The 11,602-nt window shown below is 44.8% G+C and overlaps 1 protein-coding gene across 7 annotated transcripts in view; it reads left to right on the forward strand.

Moving 5' to 3' along the window:
- The window catches only part of DNAJC3 (DnaJ heat shock protein family (Hsp40) member C3), a 59,614-nt gene extending 50,701 nt beyond the window's left edge, over nucleotides 1-8,913 (forward strand). For all 7 annotated transcript variants that reach the window (XM_053310143.1, XM_053310148.1, XM_053310145.1 and 4 more), the window contains 3 exons: nucleotides 4,030-4,162; nucleotides 6,893-7,041; nucleotides 8,128-8,913. In XM_053310143.1, coding sequence (XP_053166118.1) covers nucleotides 4,030-4,162; nucleotides 6,893-7,041; nucleotides 8,128-8,282 — 437 coding nt within the window. In that variant the 3' untranslated portion in view covers nucleotides 8,283-8,913. The remainder of the gene's footprint in view (nucleotides 1-4,029; nucleotides 4,163-6,892; nucleotides 7,042-8,127) is intronic.
- Nucleotides 8,914-11,602: the final 2,689 nt, after the last annotated feature.

An 11,602-nucleotide genomic window follows, 5' to 3' on the forward strand; every position in this document is an offset into this window, starting at 1 on the left:
CCCCACTATGCTAAATGTACTAAGCAAGCTAGAAAAAAATTGCACCTCTTGTCTTTGATCTTGGTTCTGGGAACTGGCGCTCAAGTCCTCACAAGGGGCAGCAGTCCCTTTAAAAATTGCTGTTAGGGAGATGGCAGCAAACTCTCCCCCATCAGACTCAGGCTTACGGCCCTCCTCCTCTGCCATCCCTATTGGAGATGTGGCTGCTCCCACTCCCCGACAAACCTCAGAGCCTACGGCTCCTAAAATGGCCACTTTGATTCTGACGGCCGCTACTGCCTCTACTACTGGCACTGCCTCGACCACTCCTGGACCTTCGAGCTCCACGAGCTGCTCTTCTTTATTAAAGGGAAAAAGCCTCGACAATGCTCAGAAGAGGCGCAGCCCCTTAAGCAGATGCTTTTGATCCAGGAGACTTCAGTTAAACCTAAAGAAACGCAACGTAGCCTTACAGTCAGGATCAATATCAGTGTAGTTGAATCTGATGCTTGACACTGAACAGCTCTATATTGACGACCCCAAGGACGGAAACTACCTCAAACTCAAAGAAGGCCTCGATATCGGTGACGGCCTCAAGACTGAGGGAGGCCTTGATACCGAGGATTCCCATTATAGACATTCTGAAACAGAGGACATCCTCTAAGATCTCGAATACCCGGTCAACATCAAAGACGACCAGGAGGAACACCATTACGAGCCAGGGCTCGGACACCGGGAGGCCAATTTCGAAGACAAATTCAGTGCCCTCTATCCCTGTCCTAACAGAACTGCAACCTGAGCAGGCCCCTTCAGCTTTCACTCAGCTGGCTGTAGTCAACCGTCTTATGTTGAACAATACTATTACAATTGGGACAAGAGGCCTGCCTATCACTCTTACCAACCAGAATCCTCATACTGCCAGAGGCAATGGGACCTCTATGACACCAACTGGCACTCTCCATCTAGGAGCTACTCCCAACACCGGACCCAGCTGGACCTGCGGGACTATGGGGCTGTCCCTAGAGACCACTCTTGCTCTCTGCCTCGATTGTCCACCGGGCCAATCAGACATCCTGAAAGGGGCTACTGCCGCCTCTCACTTCCAGACAACGGAAGCAGATACCCATGCCCCTCTTTTGCTTCCCTTAAATGCAGCCCTGCTTGAAAATCACAAAATCAGGTTGGCTGAAGCCATCTTCTCTACCTCAGCCCACTAAGTGTTTTTGAAAGCTTCTATTGGGTCCATACAGTGCATCCAACACCCAATTCAGTGGTGTTAGTCATTGTTATCTAAAAATAGGTCTTGCCCGGTCTCTCCCGCCCCCTGCCCACCGCCCCAGACAGGGAAGGGAGGAAACTAGACACATTTGGCAGACATCTATACTTCATTCCTGCACGGCATCTGTGTATTGCCAGTTACCAAGTCTATAATGCCCGATATAATCACTTCCTCTGGGAGTGCTTGGCCCCGTTCCTAGATCATCTCCCTCCTGATTAAAAAGTTCCTGCCAAAGTATGCTTGAAGGAAGCTGCTCAACTGGCCAAACAGGAACTACATGCAGTAAGGCACTCCACTGAATGTGCAGCCAAAATCATGTCCACCTCTGTGGCCCTTCATAGACACGCTTGGCATTGAGTGCCCAAGGCTGTATTTTTTTAAACATTTATATCCTGCTCTTCCTACAAGGAGCCCAGAGGACCTGCCCTTTGAAGGAGATGTCTTTTTTGGTGAGAAGATTGATGAGACCAATTTCTAGTTGTATTTTGGAGTCAAGAGTGCAAATCTACTTTGAATTGGTACTCCAAATCATTAATCTGTGCCACCAACAGCCAAAGCCCAACATTTTATTTATTTATTTATTTATGTTTGCATTTAATTTCGTTAAAAGACAACCCCAAGGCGGTTTACAAAAGTTAAAACATACAATAAAAAGGCAATAAAAACATCAAGCTAAAAACATATTAAAACATATAAAAACAGGCATAAAAACAATACAACAGGTAAAAACACACAGAAGCAGCAGTAAAAACGATTATGTAAAAGCCTGGGTAAAAAGCCAAGTCTTTACAAGCTTTCTAAAAACCGTGATGGAGTCCGAGGAACGAATGGCCACTGGGAGAGCATTCCAGAGTCTAGGAGCAGCAACAGAGAAGGCCCTGTCCCTAGTGCATGACAGCCGGGCCTCTCTCATTGTCGGCACCCGGAGCAGGGCCCCCTCAGATGTCTTCGTCAAGCGGGCAGCAACCCTTGGGAGTACCCTAGCAGTGTTTCTGGACCATAGTCTGCACAAAATGTGCTCAAGTGGGCTATCCCCAGGAAAGAGAACGCTTTACATTGGGCTGGGGGACCTCAAATATGGAACTGGCTTCTGCACCCCAAAGACAGGCTTGGGCTGCCACCAGTTGTGCTTCACAGTTCTGTGGAGCATCACACTCACACTTCACCACAGGAGAGCAACTGACCCTATTAGGCCCAGGATTCCATTCCTCCCGTGGCTGTAATTGGCTTCTCCCTTTGTGTTTATTTGTACAGTGAACTCTCTTGGGACAAAAAAATAATCTTTTTCCTTTTTCTATGAATATTGCTTTGAGAACTTTCCTGTTGTAAAATGCTAATAAGGAACTGGGAACCAACTTCAGCCTTGTATTTTGCCTAGCTTGACCTAGTGTGTATGCCCAAAAGCAAGTATATTAAAACTTACAGATTCTACCCTAAGGAAATCTAGGTTTTGTATACCCCAGAATAACCTTGTATTTGTTTGTTTCATACTGGTTTCCAGGCTTGCATTTCTGCATATTAAGGAAAGGGACAGTTTAGGGGTGCAAATGAGCTTGAGTGAAGTTGAGCAGAAGGTAGCATCCTTCTGTTTATGCAGTTGGTACTGCTGGTATTGAGTTTTCAGTATTGATAAAAATAAAATACTGGCTGCCATCCCAGTGAAGTACATGTGTAAGCAGGCTCTCTAGGGACATGTCGGGAGCCCACACACAATCCCTCCCCCCACAAGTTGTCATCGTACATGCATGCTATTGCACTACAGGGCTAAGAAGGATAAGACTTCCAAGTGCTGCTAGCACTCTGCAAGCTTTGAAAGGCAACATCGCCCCCCTCTGCCACTTCACAGCTGAAAACTGAGACACTCTTGTCAACTTGTAACACTCCTGGACACCTGCCATAGTTGCTACTAAGCCCCTGCCCTTCCCTCACCCACTCTACCTCCTATTAATTAATTATTTAATAAGTCAGATTTGTACACTGCCCCAAACTTTTGCAAATAGCAAGAGGTTCTTTTTGGCATGTGGTATTAATTGACTATGCAATCGCCTGTCCTGTGTTGATTTGGTAGTGAGGACGATCTTTGTTCTCTTTGATTGAGGGCATTCACTAGGAAACCCATAATTATCCTATAGTATATAATTGTGTGCTGCATGGCACCTTGGTGTTAATGCACATGCATATGAAGGCATGCACATTAGAGATAAGCTAGATCTACTCCACCACAACCCCCACTTTACTGTCTGAACTTCTAGAGACGGGGAAGGAACTAAAAGAAGAAGAATGGCAACCACTTGTGTTTTTCTCACCGTAACACAATTTTAAAATGGCAAATGAAATGCCATTTAAATGAAATTTCTCCAGAAGGCAAAATAGGGACCGCAATTTATGAGAGACAAATACCAGAATGTAAAGAGTCCACAGGAAGATGCCTTAGCTTTGGGCTCTTAAGATTATATCCATAATGATGGTAAAGCATGCTTTCTGCATCTGTAGGTTTCCAGGTTCAGTCTCTAGCATTTCAGCTAAAGGATTGTGTGTAGCATGTCTGGGAAAGTTCTCTTCTCTGATTGAAACCTTTGGAGTGCCACTGCCAGTCAGGGGAAACGCGGCTGAGCAATATAGACCAATGTGTTAGACTCTGTATAACACCACTTCAGATACTTAAGTTAAATGAGATTATATACATCAAAGAGGTAAAACTTGGAATCTTCATAGTACTGAAGCTGAATAACTTGCAAAATACTTACTTGTGCATTATGTATTATGGATAGCTATCCAGGACTATGAAACTGCTAAGGAGCACAATGAAAATGACCAACAGATTCAAGAAGGACTAGAGAAAGCACAGCGGTTGCTCAAGCAGTCTCAGAAGAGAGACTATTATAAAATTTTAGGAGTAAAAAGGTGAGCACTTTCCTCCTATATCTATCTATCTATCTATCTATCTATCTGTCTGTCTGTCTGTCTGTCTGTCTGTCTATGGTGGTTGTATCCTCATCTTCTCCTGAGAAGCTCAACTTGAGATGTAGCATACATGAGATTTTTGTCAGATATAATAATTCTTAGCATTTGTATTGCATTTTCAAATGTAGTAACTTGTAATCTTTCCAGCAATCTTGTAACGTGAGCATTATGATCATGATATCACAGATGAGGGCCTAAGCTGAGAACAAGTTCTTGGCAGAAGTGAGATTCAAGGCTGAGGAGCCTTATTTGTAGCTCAGTCTCTTGGCCACTATGCCACACAAGTTTTCCTTGCAACGTGGCTGTGAGATGATTTGCACAAAGCCATCCTGTGAACTTCATGGCAGAGCAAAGTTCTCCAAGTCCAGTGTGCTGCCTAGCACATTTCTCTTTCTTTCTCTCAACACAAACCACATTGTATGATAGAATTCTGGTTTCTGCAGGGAGCTGAATGTCTTCTCTTCTTGGAGACCATATTGGCAAGGGAGAGCAGGAACACCACAGTTGCAACATTCCAAAGGTGACTGCAGAGCAATGGCTCACATACTGTGCAACGTTCTGCCTGCCTTGTAACAGAATGTGCATGCAGTTGTGCAAGAGCACCCTTGCACAAGACACAATAATTTCACAAATGCAGCTGCATACTGGGCAGCCACTATAACCAATGCTTGTCCATCATATGACTGCTTATGTGCAAATCTTGTGCAGCTGCATGCACATTCCTTTACAAAGCAGGCAGATGTTGCACACTATGTTAGCCATTGACTGTGATACATCTTTTAGTGGCTTCAGATATATATAATTCAAAGGAAATGGGAAGTACAAATGATCCATGCTTCCTGTATTCCAAGTTCCTTTAAAAGGACCCAAGTGCAAAAATTAGCATTCCTCCTCCGTGGCAGTGAGATATTAGTTCCCAGTTGAACCAATATCACTTATCTCCCTGTCCATTTCTTGAAGAGAACGATCTCAAAACTGTGGTGCATCAGCTGGTAATCTGGTAATCAGCTGGAGAGGAGAGCTGGTCTTGTGGTAGCAAGCATGACTTGTCCCCTTAGCTAAGCAGGGTCTATCCTGGTTGCATATGAAAGGGAGACTAGAAGTGTGAGCACTGTAAGATATTCCCCTCAGGATGGAGTCGCTCTGGGAAGAGCAGAAGGTTTCAAGTTCCCTCCCTGGCTTCTCCAAGATAGGGCTTGGAGAGATTCCTGCCTGCAACCTTGGAGAAGCCACTGCCAGTCTGTAAAGACTATACCGAGCTAGATAGACCAATGGTCTGACTCCGTATATGGCAGCTTCCTATGTTCCGAAACCTCCAGGCTTGACTACTGCAATGTGCTCTACATGGGGCTGCCTTTGTACATAGTTCGGAAACTTCATTTAGTTAATCCTTTGATTACCTTTAAATCTCTGAATGGCTTGGGTCTGGGCTGTCTTAGAGAGCGCCTTCTTCGGTATGATCCTCATCACTCATTGAGGTCAGCTGGAGAGGTCTGTCTCCAGTTACCACCAGTACGTCTGGTGGAGGCTCGGAACCAGGCCATTTCTGTAGCTGCCTCTGGCCTATGGAATGCACTCCCGGCATATATCTGCAGTTTAGGTTGTTGTTGGCCTTTAAGAGAGCCTTAAAAACTTACTTGCTTGGCCTGGACTTCCAAGGTTTGTAAATTGTTTTTAAAGTATTTTAATTAGTTATAAATGGTTTTTTTAAACTGTGTTTAAATTTTTTGCACCGTGTCTTAAATGGTGTGTGTTTATGTCTTTTTAAATTGGTTGTATACTGCCCAGAGCCTTTGGATGGGGCAGTTTATAAATGTAATAAATAAGTGAATGTTTCCTTCCATGTGGCATAGCACGAAGAAGCACAGAGATAAAAAAAATGTTAATGTAATGTACCCCTGCCCCCGCCTCCTCCCTGCCCTGATCTATAACGTACACCACCATCCTTGGCTCCCAACAGGTCATATCACATGGTGCTGGAGAATGTGGAAACTAGGGCTGATCTGCAACTCCCCTCCTCCTCTTCTGTGATCTACTAATAGGGAAGGGCTGGACTGGGTGCATGCTGCAAATTCTATCAGTTTCTGACTCCTGGGTTTCTTCTTGAGACTAAGGAGCTCTCTTTTGGCATAATGCATCATTTGAGTTAACTCTTCAGTTATGGAATCCAAGGAACTAATATATTCTTGAGCATATTTAACAGCAACCCCCCCCCAAACCAAACAAAAAAGAAACAAACACAAAACACCTGTTAGTACAACGAGCTTGTGAAAAATTGGATCATTTCTGCTCCAGAATCACAATGGATGTGCCACTTGATTCAGAAGTTGGTATATATTGGGAGAAGATTTGTCAGAAAGCTCTGATGTGCCATTTTAGTGTAGAAGAATGGAATTGCCTCTGAAGAAGAATATTCTTGAAAACTTTTGTTTGCAATAAACTTCATATATATGTTTAGTTCAACTGAATTTCAGCCTTATGTTTTGGATGTAATCTATCTTTTCTATGCTCCCCCTTCGTTTACCACTAAAACTCTTTCTTTAAAAGTGTTGGCAAACAGAAATGGGTTCAGGATATGTTGGCTTTCTTTGTGCAAATTGACAAAGGATCTTTTGAAGATTTGCCTTGGGAGGTTCACCATGCAAATCGATTCCTGTTTTGTTTTTATAGAAATGCCAGAAAGCAAGAAATTGTAAAAGCGTACAGAAAGCTAGCAATGCAGTGGCATCCTGATAACTTCCAGGATGAAGAAGAGAAGAAGAAAGCAGAGAAAAGGTTTATTGATATTGCAGCTGCCAAAGAAGTTCTTACTGATCCAGGTATAATTGGCTTGTGGATTGTCAAGGGTTCATTTGTTCACAAAATATTAGGTTGGGATTTCTTCTCTGTATTTGAAAAACAGCACTTACTTTCTTTGAATAGAGTAGCTGGTGTGAGGCAGAGGCCCCAGAACACTTTCTGCTGGGGTTGCTTGTGCACATGCTGGCAGCCCTGATGCTCTTAAGCATGGCCACAATTATTCCTGTTTGCCACCATGCTGCATATCCACAGCAGCCCAGGCATGGAGCATTCTGTCAGCCGCCGTGTGTGGGTTTTTTTTGTTAAACATCCTTCACTTGTAAAAAGCACAAGTGGCCGCAGGAGGCACTTCCCCCAGTGGCCACAGGTGGCAAACAAAAATCATGTTGCCACGTTGCACAACAGCATCATTATAACGTGCTGCAGCAGTATGGCTGACCTAAAGCAGTCAGCAGTGGCAGGTGGAGCTGGCGAGGGGAGCAAGTGGGTGGCCGAGCAGGCGATGGGGACAGCCTGTCTGCCCATGAAGGATGTGTGGGCACCACAGCCAGGCTTCTCCTCAGGTGGCACTAAGATTTGGGACAGCACTGTCTACGACCGAGTTAATACTGTAATTACTAATCTCTGTACGCATACTGTGAATGAATGGTGGACAGAATGAGCACGTACTAAGCATGCTGTAACATTGGAACAGAATGTTTCTCAGCACCTGATCTCATAATTATCCCAGCATGTAGTTGCTGAGGTAACCAGTCCATCCTGATGAACTTGAAAATTTTATATCAGCTGCCATGTGTTGAAGGGTTTGTCAGAATAATAAAGTCTGGAATAACAAATTTTCCAGAGGGAGAAAGTGTAAAGAATAACCAAGGCAGAACAGCAAATATTAAGAACCCAGCCCCATCTGTATTTTTTGGTTGCTCCTGTACCATTTTAGGCAAACCATGAACTTTCACCAATGGCATTTTTTCTGAAAGCATGGCTACGACTGTAGCACACAAGCGATTAATGTACTCTTGGCCCATCATACGCACGGACCCTTATAGAGTATGTCTGAATTCTGTGTTGAGTTCTACAATCTCATTGCCACACACCTGTCTTTTTAGAAATGCGGAGGAAGTTCGATGAAGGAGAAGATCCACTAGATGCAGAAAGCCAGCAAGGTGGAGGAAATCCATTTCATAGAAGCTGGAATTCCTGGCAAGGATTTGACCCCTTCAGTTCTGGAGGACCTTTTAAATTTAAATTCCACTTCAATTAGAAGCTTTCCTGTTTTTTGCTTCTGTGAACTTGACTCTATTTTTACTTCTAGGTGTAATGTTAAATAGTAGTTCAATCCTTTAAAACAAGAACTTGAATGAACAGCAATTTTTTCCAGTGATAGGTTAACAGGCTTATGAGAGAGTGACATAACAGTAGTTCTGTGACTACTAATTTTTATTTCCTGACCTCAACTAAAGAGGTGGAAGAACAATTTGGACTGGAATTGTGGGACCACTTCTTCTGAAGTGCTTTGAGACTTTCAGCTCAAGACAAACCCGCACTATAGAAGCGTTTTATTCAGGAAAGCACTTTAAAGTTTGCTTAACTGGTTTTTTTTGTGGGACTCTTGTCAGGTACTTCTTTTGGATTCATTTGTTTTGCTTACTGTAACTACAAGAAAAGCACAATATCACCTCATCAGTATGTGTAAGAGGAATTGCTGGCTTGATTGACTTAGACATTGGAATAGTGCCAAAGCTTAAAAATGGGTGTAAAACCAGCTAAACAGCAGCAATCTTTTCACTATGTCTGTGTTTCCATGTGCTTTTGGAGAGAGGACAGGGTAGAAAATATACTCTTTTCACCTCTGTGCTTTCTTAGTTTCCAATTTATAAAGCAATTCAGTGATAGTTTTCAAAGTTGCTATAGGAAGATATTGGTGTTTAATATTAAATACCTCAATGTAAACAAGCTAGGAGATCTTCCTCTTCACAAAATAACACCACTTAATACATAAGTGAAGCAGTGGGATTCAGTATGTGCTTTCTAAATATTAACAAGAGAAAACAAAGTTCTGCCTTTCTGTTTCAAATAACTGTAAGGAAAACACACTTCTGTAGATTCTAGTCCTGCTCTTCTTCCTGACACCTAGGGGCTGGTCTAAGGGTTGGGTTTTCTGGGGGTGAAGTGGTGGTTTTTCTTTAACAGACAGGGGACATTTAGTTATGGAGGAAGATTCAATCTAATAAGCCCAAATGCAATCTAAAGTAGGACTACCTGAGTTGGAACCACATTGGACAAGACTGATGCAACCATGTTTGGTTATTCAGGTGTGTCTGTCTGAATTCAGAAGTAACACAAAACTGGAGTTAAACAGGGCAGAGGGTAGAACTCCAGTATATCCAAATATGTGAAACTGCAGTTTCAAGCTGCAAGTGATCTGTAGTTTACCATTTAGTCCAATTTGAGCCTTCAGTTTGTAAAAAGGTTCACTGTTGAGACCTCCGGTTTGCCTATCGAAGCCTTATCTCCGATCCCATGGTTTCTTGCTGATTTTCAGACTACAATCTGAGACAGTGGTGAGAATCATGGTGCTTCTCGCTGCTGTCTCCTCTGGGCACCAGCCCCACCCCTCATCTCACCAATCCAGCGATGGAGTTGCCTAGCAGCAGGCATACCACGACATCCCAAGTTTGTCAGGCTATCAAGTGGCATGGTCACATAGGCATTTCTTCTTCCCACTCAGTCTCTTTCTTTCCTTCAAGCAGGAGGGAAAGGGGATGGGATGATAGGATGGGTACTAAGAGCTTTCCTCTCCAAGAATGAAGTTATAATGATGTATGTTCACAAGCACAAACACCCTAGGTGCCATCACTAGGATGAGAAGAAATGGTGGTGGTGTGGCAGGGAGGAATACCTGGGGATGGGTTTAAAAGGCATACATACAGGGATTCTTAAGCAGCCAAGTTCTATTTTTCTTCTTCTTCACGGAAAGGTTGGGGAAGGAGGGTCCAGCCCCTTCCCCATTGGGGGTTTGTGTTCCCTAGGCTTACTCATGAGCAGGGGCAGGTGGCAGGATCAGTACTGCTCCTCATTGCATAAGAGGAATTGCTGCTTTCACTGCTCCAGTGAAAGCAGCGACTCCTCATATGTAATGAGGATGAATGCTGTCCCGGGGCAGGCCATGCTTGCTACAGAGAATGCTGGGCCATGGGGACACACCCTCACTACTCATGAGAAGAACCGTCAGAGGGTAGGGGACAGAATTGCTGAGCAAAATCGCTAAAAGTGCGATGACAAAACAACCTCTCCTGGCACAAACAGCTTTCTCACAAGAGTATCAGGGCATTGGGGTTCCTATCGTGAGCCAGATTACTCTATGGAGGAAAGCCGCGGGGATGGGCACCTTGGCGATTTCTCTCCCTTTCTTCATGACTGCTGCCAAGTAGTTGTCCAAACTTGCCCCCTGCCCACTCATATGAGCATGTCTACCCTTTGTGCCCTGAAATGGCAACCCCGCTCTCCTGGGGTTGCTGGAAACTGGGGCTTCCTGTTCCTGCAGTTCCCCACACCAGCAGACCTATATTTGGCTCAATGTCAGACTGAACCTGGGAATTGTGAATGGGTTTAGAGATCCCTCCACACGCCTAGTGTCCCTCCCCGTTTACGCACATGGTCAGGCTCCGTAGGATGTGCACAGAACTGGTTTTTCACTTTGAATCCAAACCTGTTCATTTTTGCCCCCTTCTGGACTGGGGCTCAGCTAGAACTTGAGCTGCTTTGGGCCTGGTTAGAGGGTGGCAGGGGGCTTCTCAAAATGTAGATGGTTGTGAATTGGAGTACTCACAGTTGGTGGTGGTTGCAGGGGGCTGCAGTGGCTCCCTCTACCCCCCCTTGCTGGCCTTCCCCCCACTCCTTCCATGAGAGGGATAGCCCACCAGCAGCAAGAAGTGGAGTTTGGACTGCTTTGACAGAGAGATCTCTCACAACAGCATCCTAGGACACAGTGGAGCGGGAGAGGAAAACCCCCTCCCCATCCTTTGTCCCCCCTCCCCCTGGTGTACTTATTTCCTGTTAGGAGGTCTTCATGTTCCCTGAGTAACAGGGAAATAGTATCTCCCCATCCCATAATTGTGCTTGTGTGGGACTATTTAGGTGTAGGCTGCCTGGAGCAGCGCTGGCATAGCATAGCATTTAAATGCCCTTTCCCTGCCAAGGGTGGGCAAATCACTCCCAAAATACACGTGTGCTTGGCACCCACCCACCCCCGATAGTGTCCACAATTGGCAACTCCGCTGATGCTTTGCCCATAGTCTGGCCATGATGGAGCTTGCTGGGATCAGCCTTGGTGGCTGAGCAGTAGGGAGGGGCTCCTTTCTCCTGAAACTGGAAGTTGCAGTGCAATTTGCGGTTAGGAATTGGAACTGCGCGTTTGCCATCCTCCACTTCCATGTTGTGTTTTGTTACACAATAAAAGGGGTGGGTAGATGTGGGGAACTGAACCTTGCCCTTCTCACATATCCACTCTCATCACTTCAAGCACTTTTCCTTTTAAGTAGACAACCCCCCTCCCCAGACATGGCTGCCCCAGTCAAATCT

The sequence above is a fragment of the Hemicordylus capensis genome, chromosome 3 (genome assembly GCF_027244095.1).
Source record: "Hemicordylus capensis ecotype Gifberg chromosome 3, rHemCap1.1.pri, whole genome shotgun sequence".
NCBI classification, from domain to species: domain Eukaryota; kingdom Metazoa; phylum Chordata; class Lepidosauria; order Squamata; family Cordylidae; genus Hemicordylus; species Hemicordylus capensis.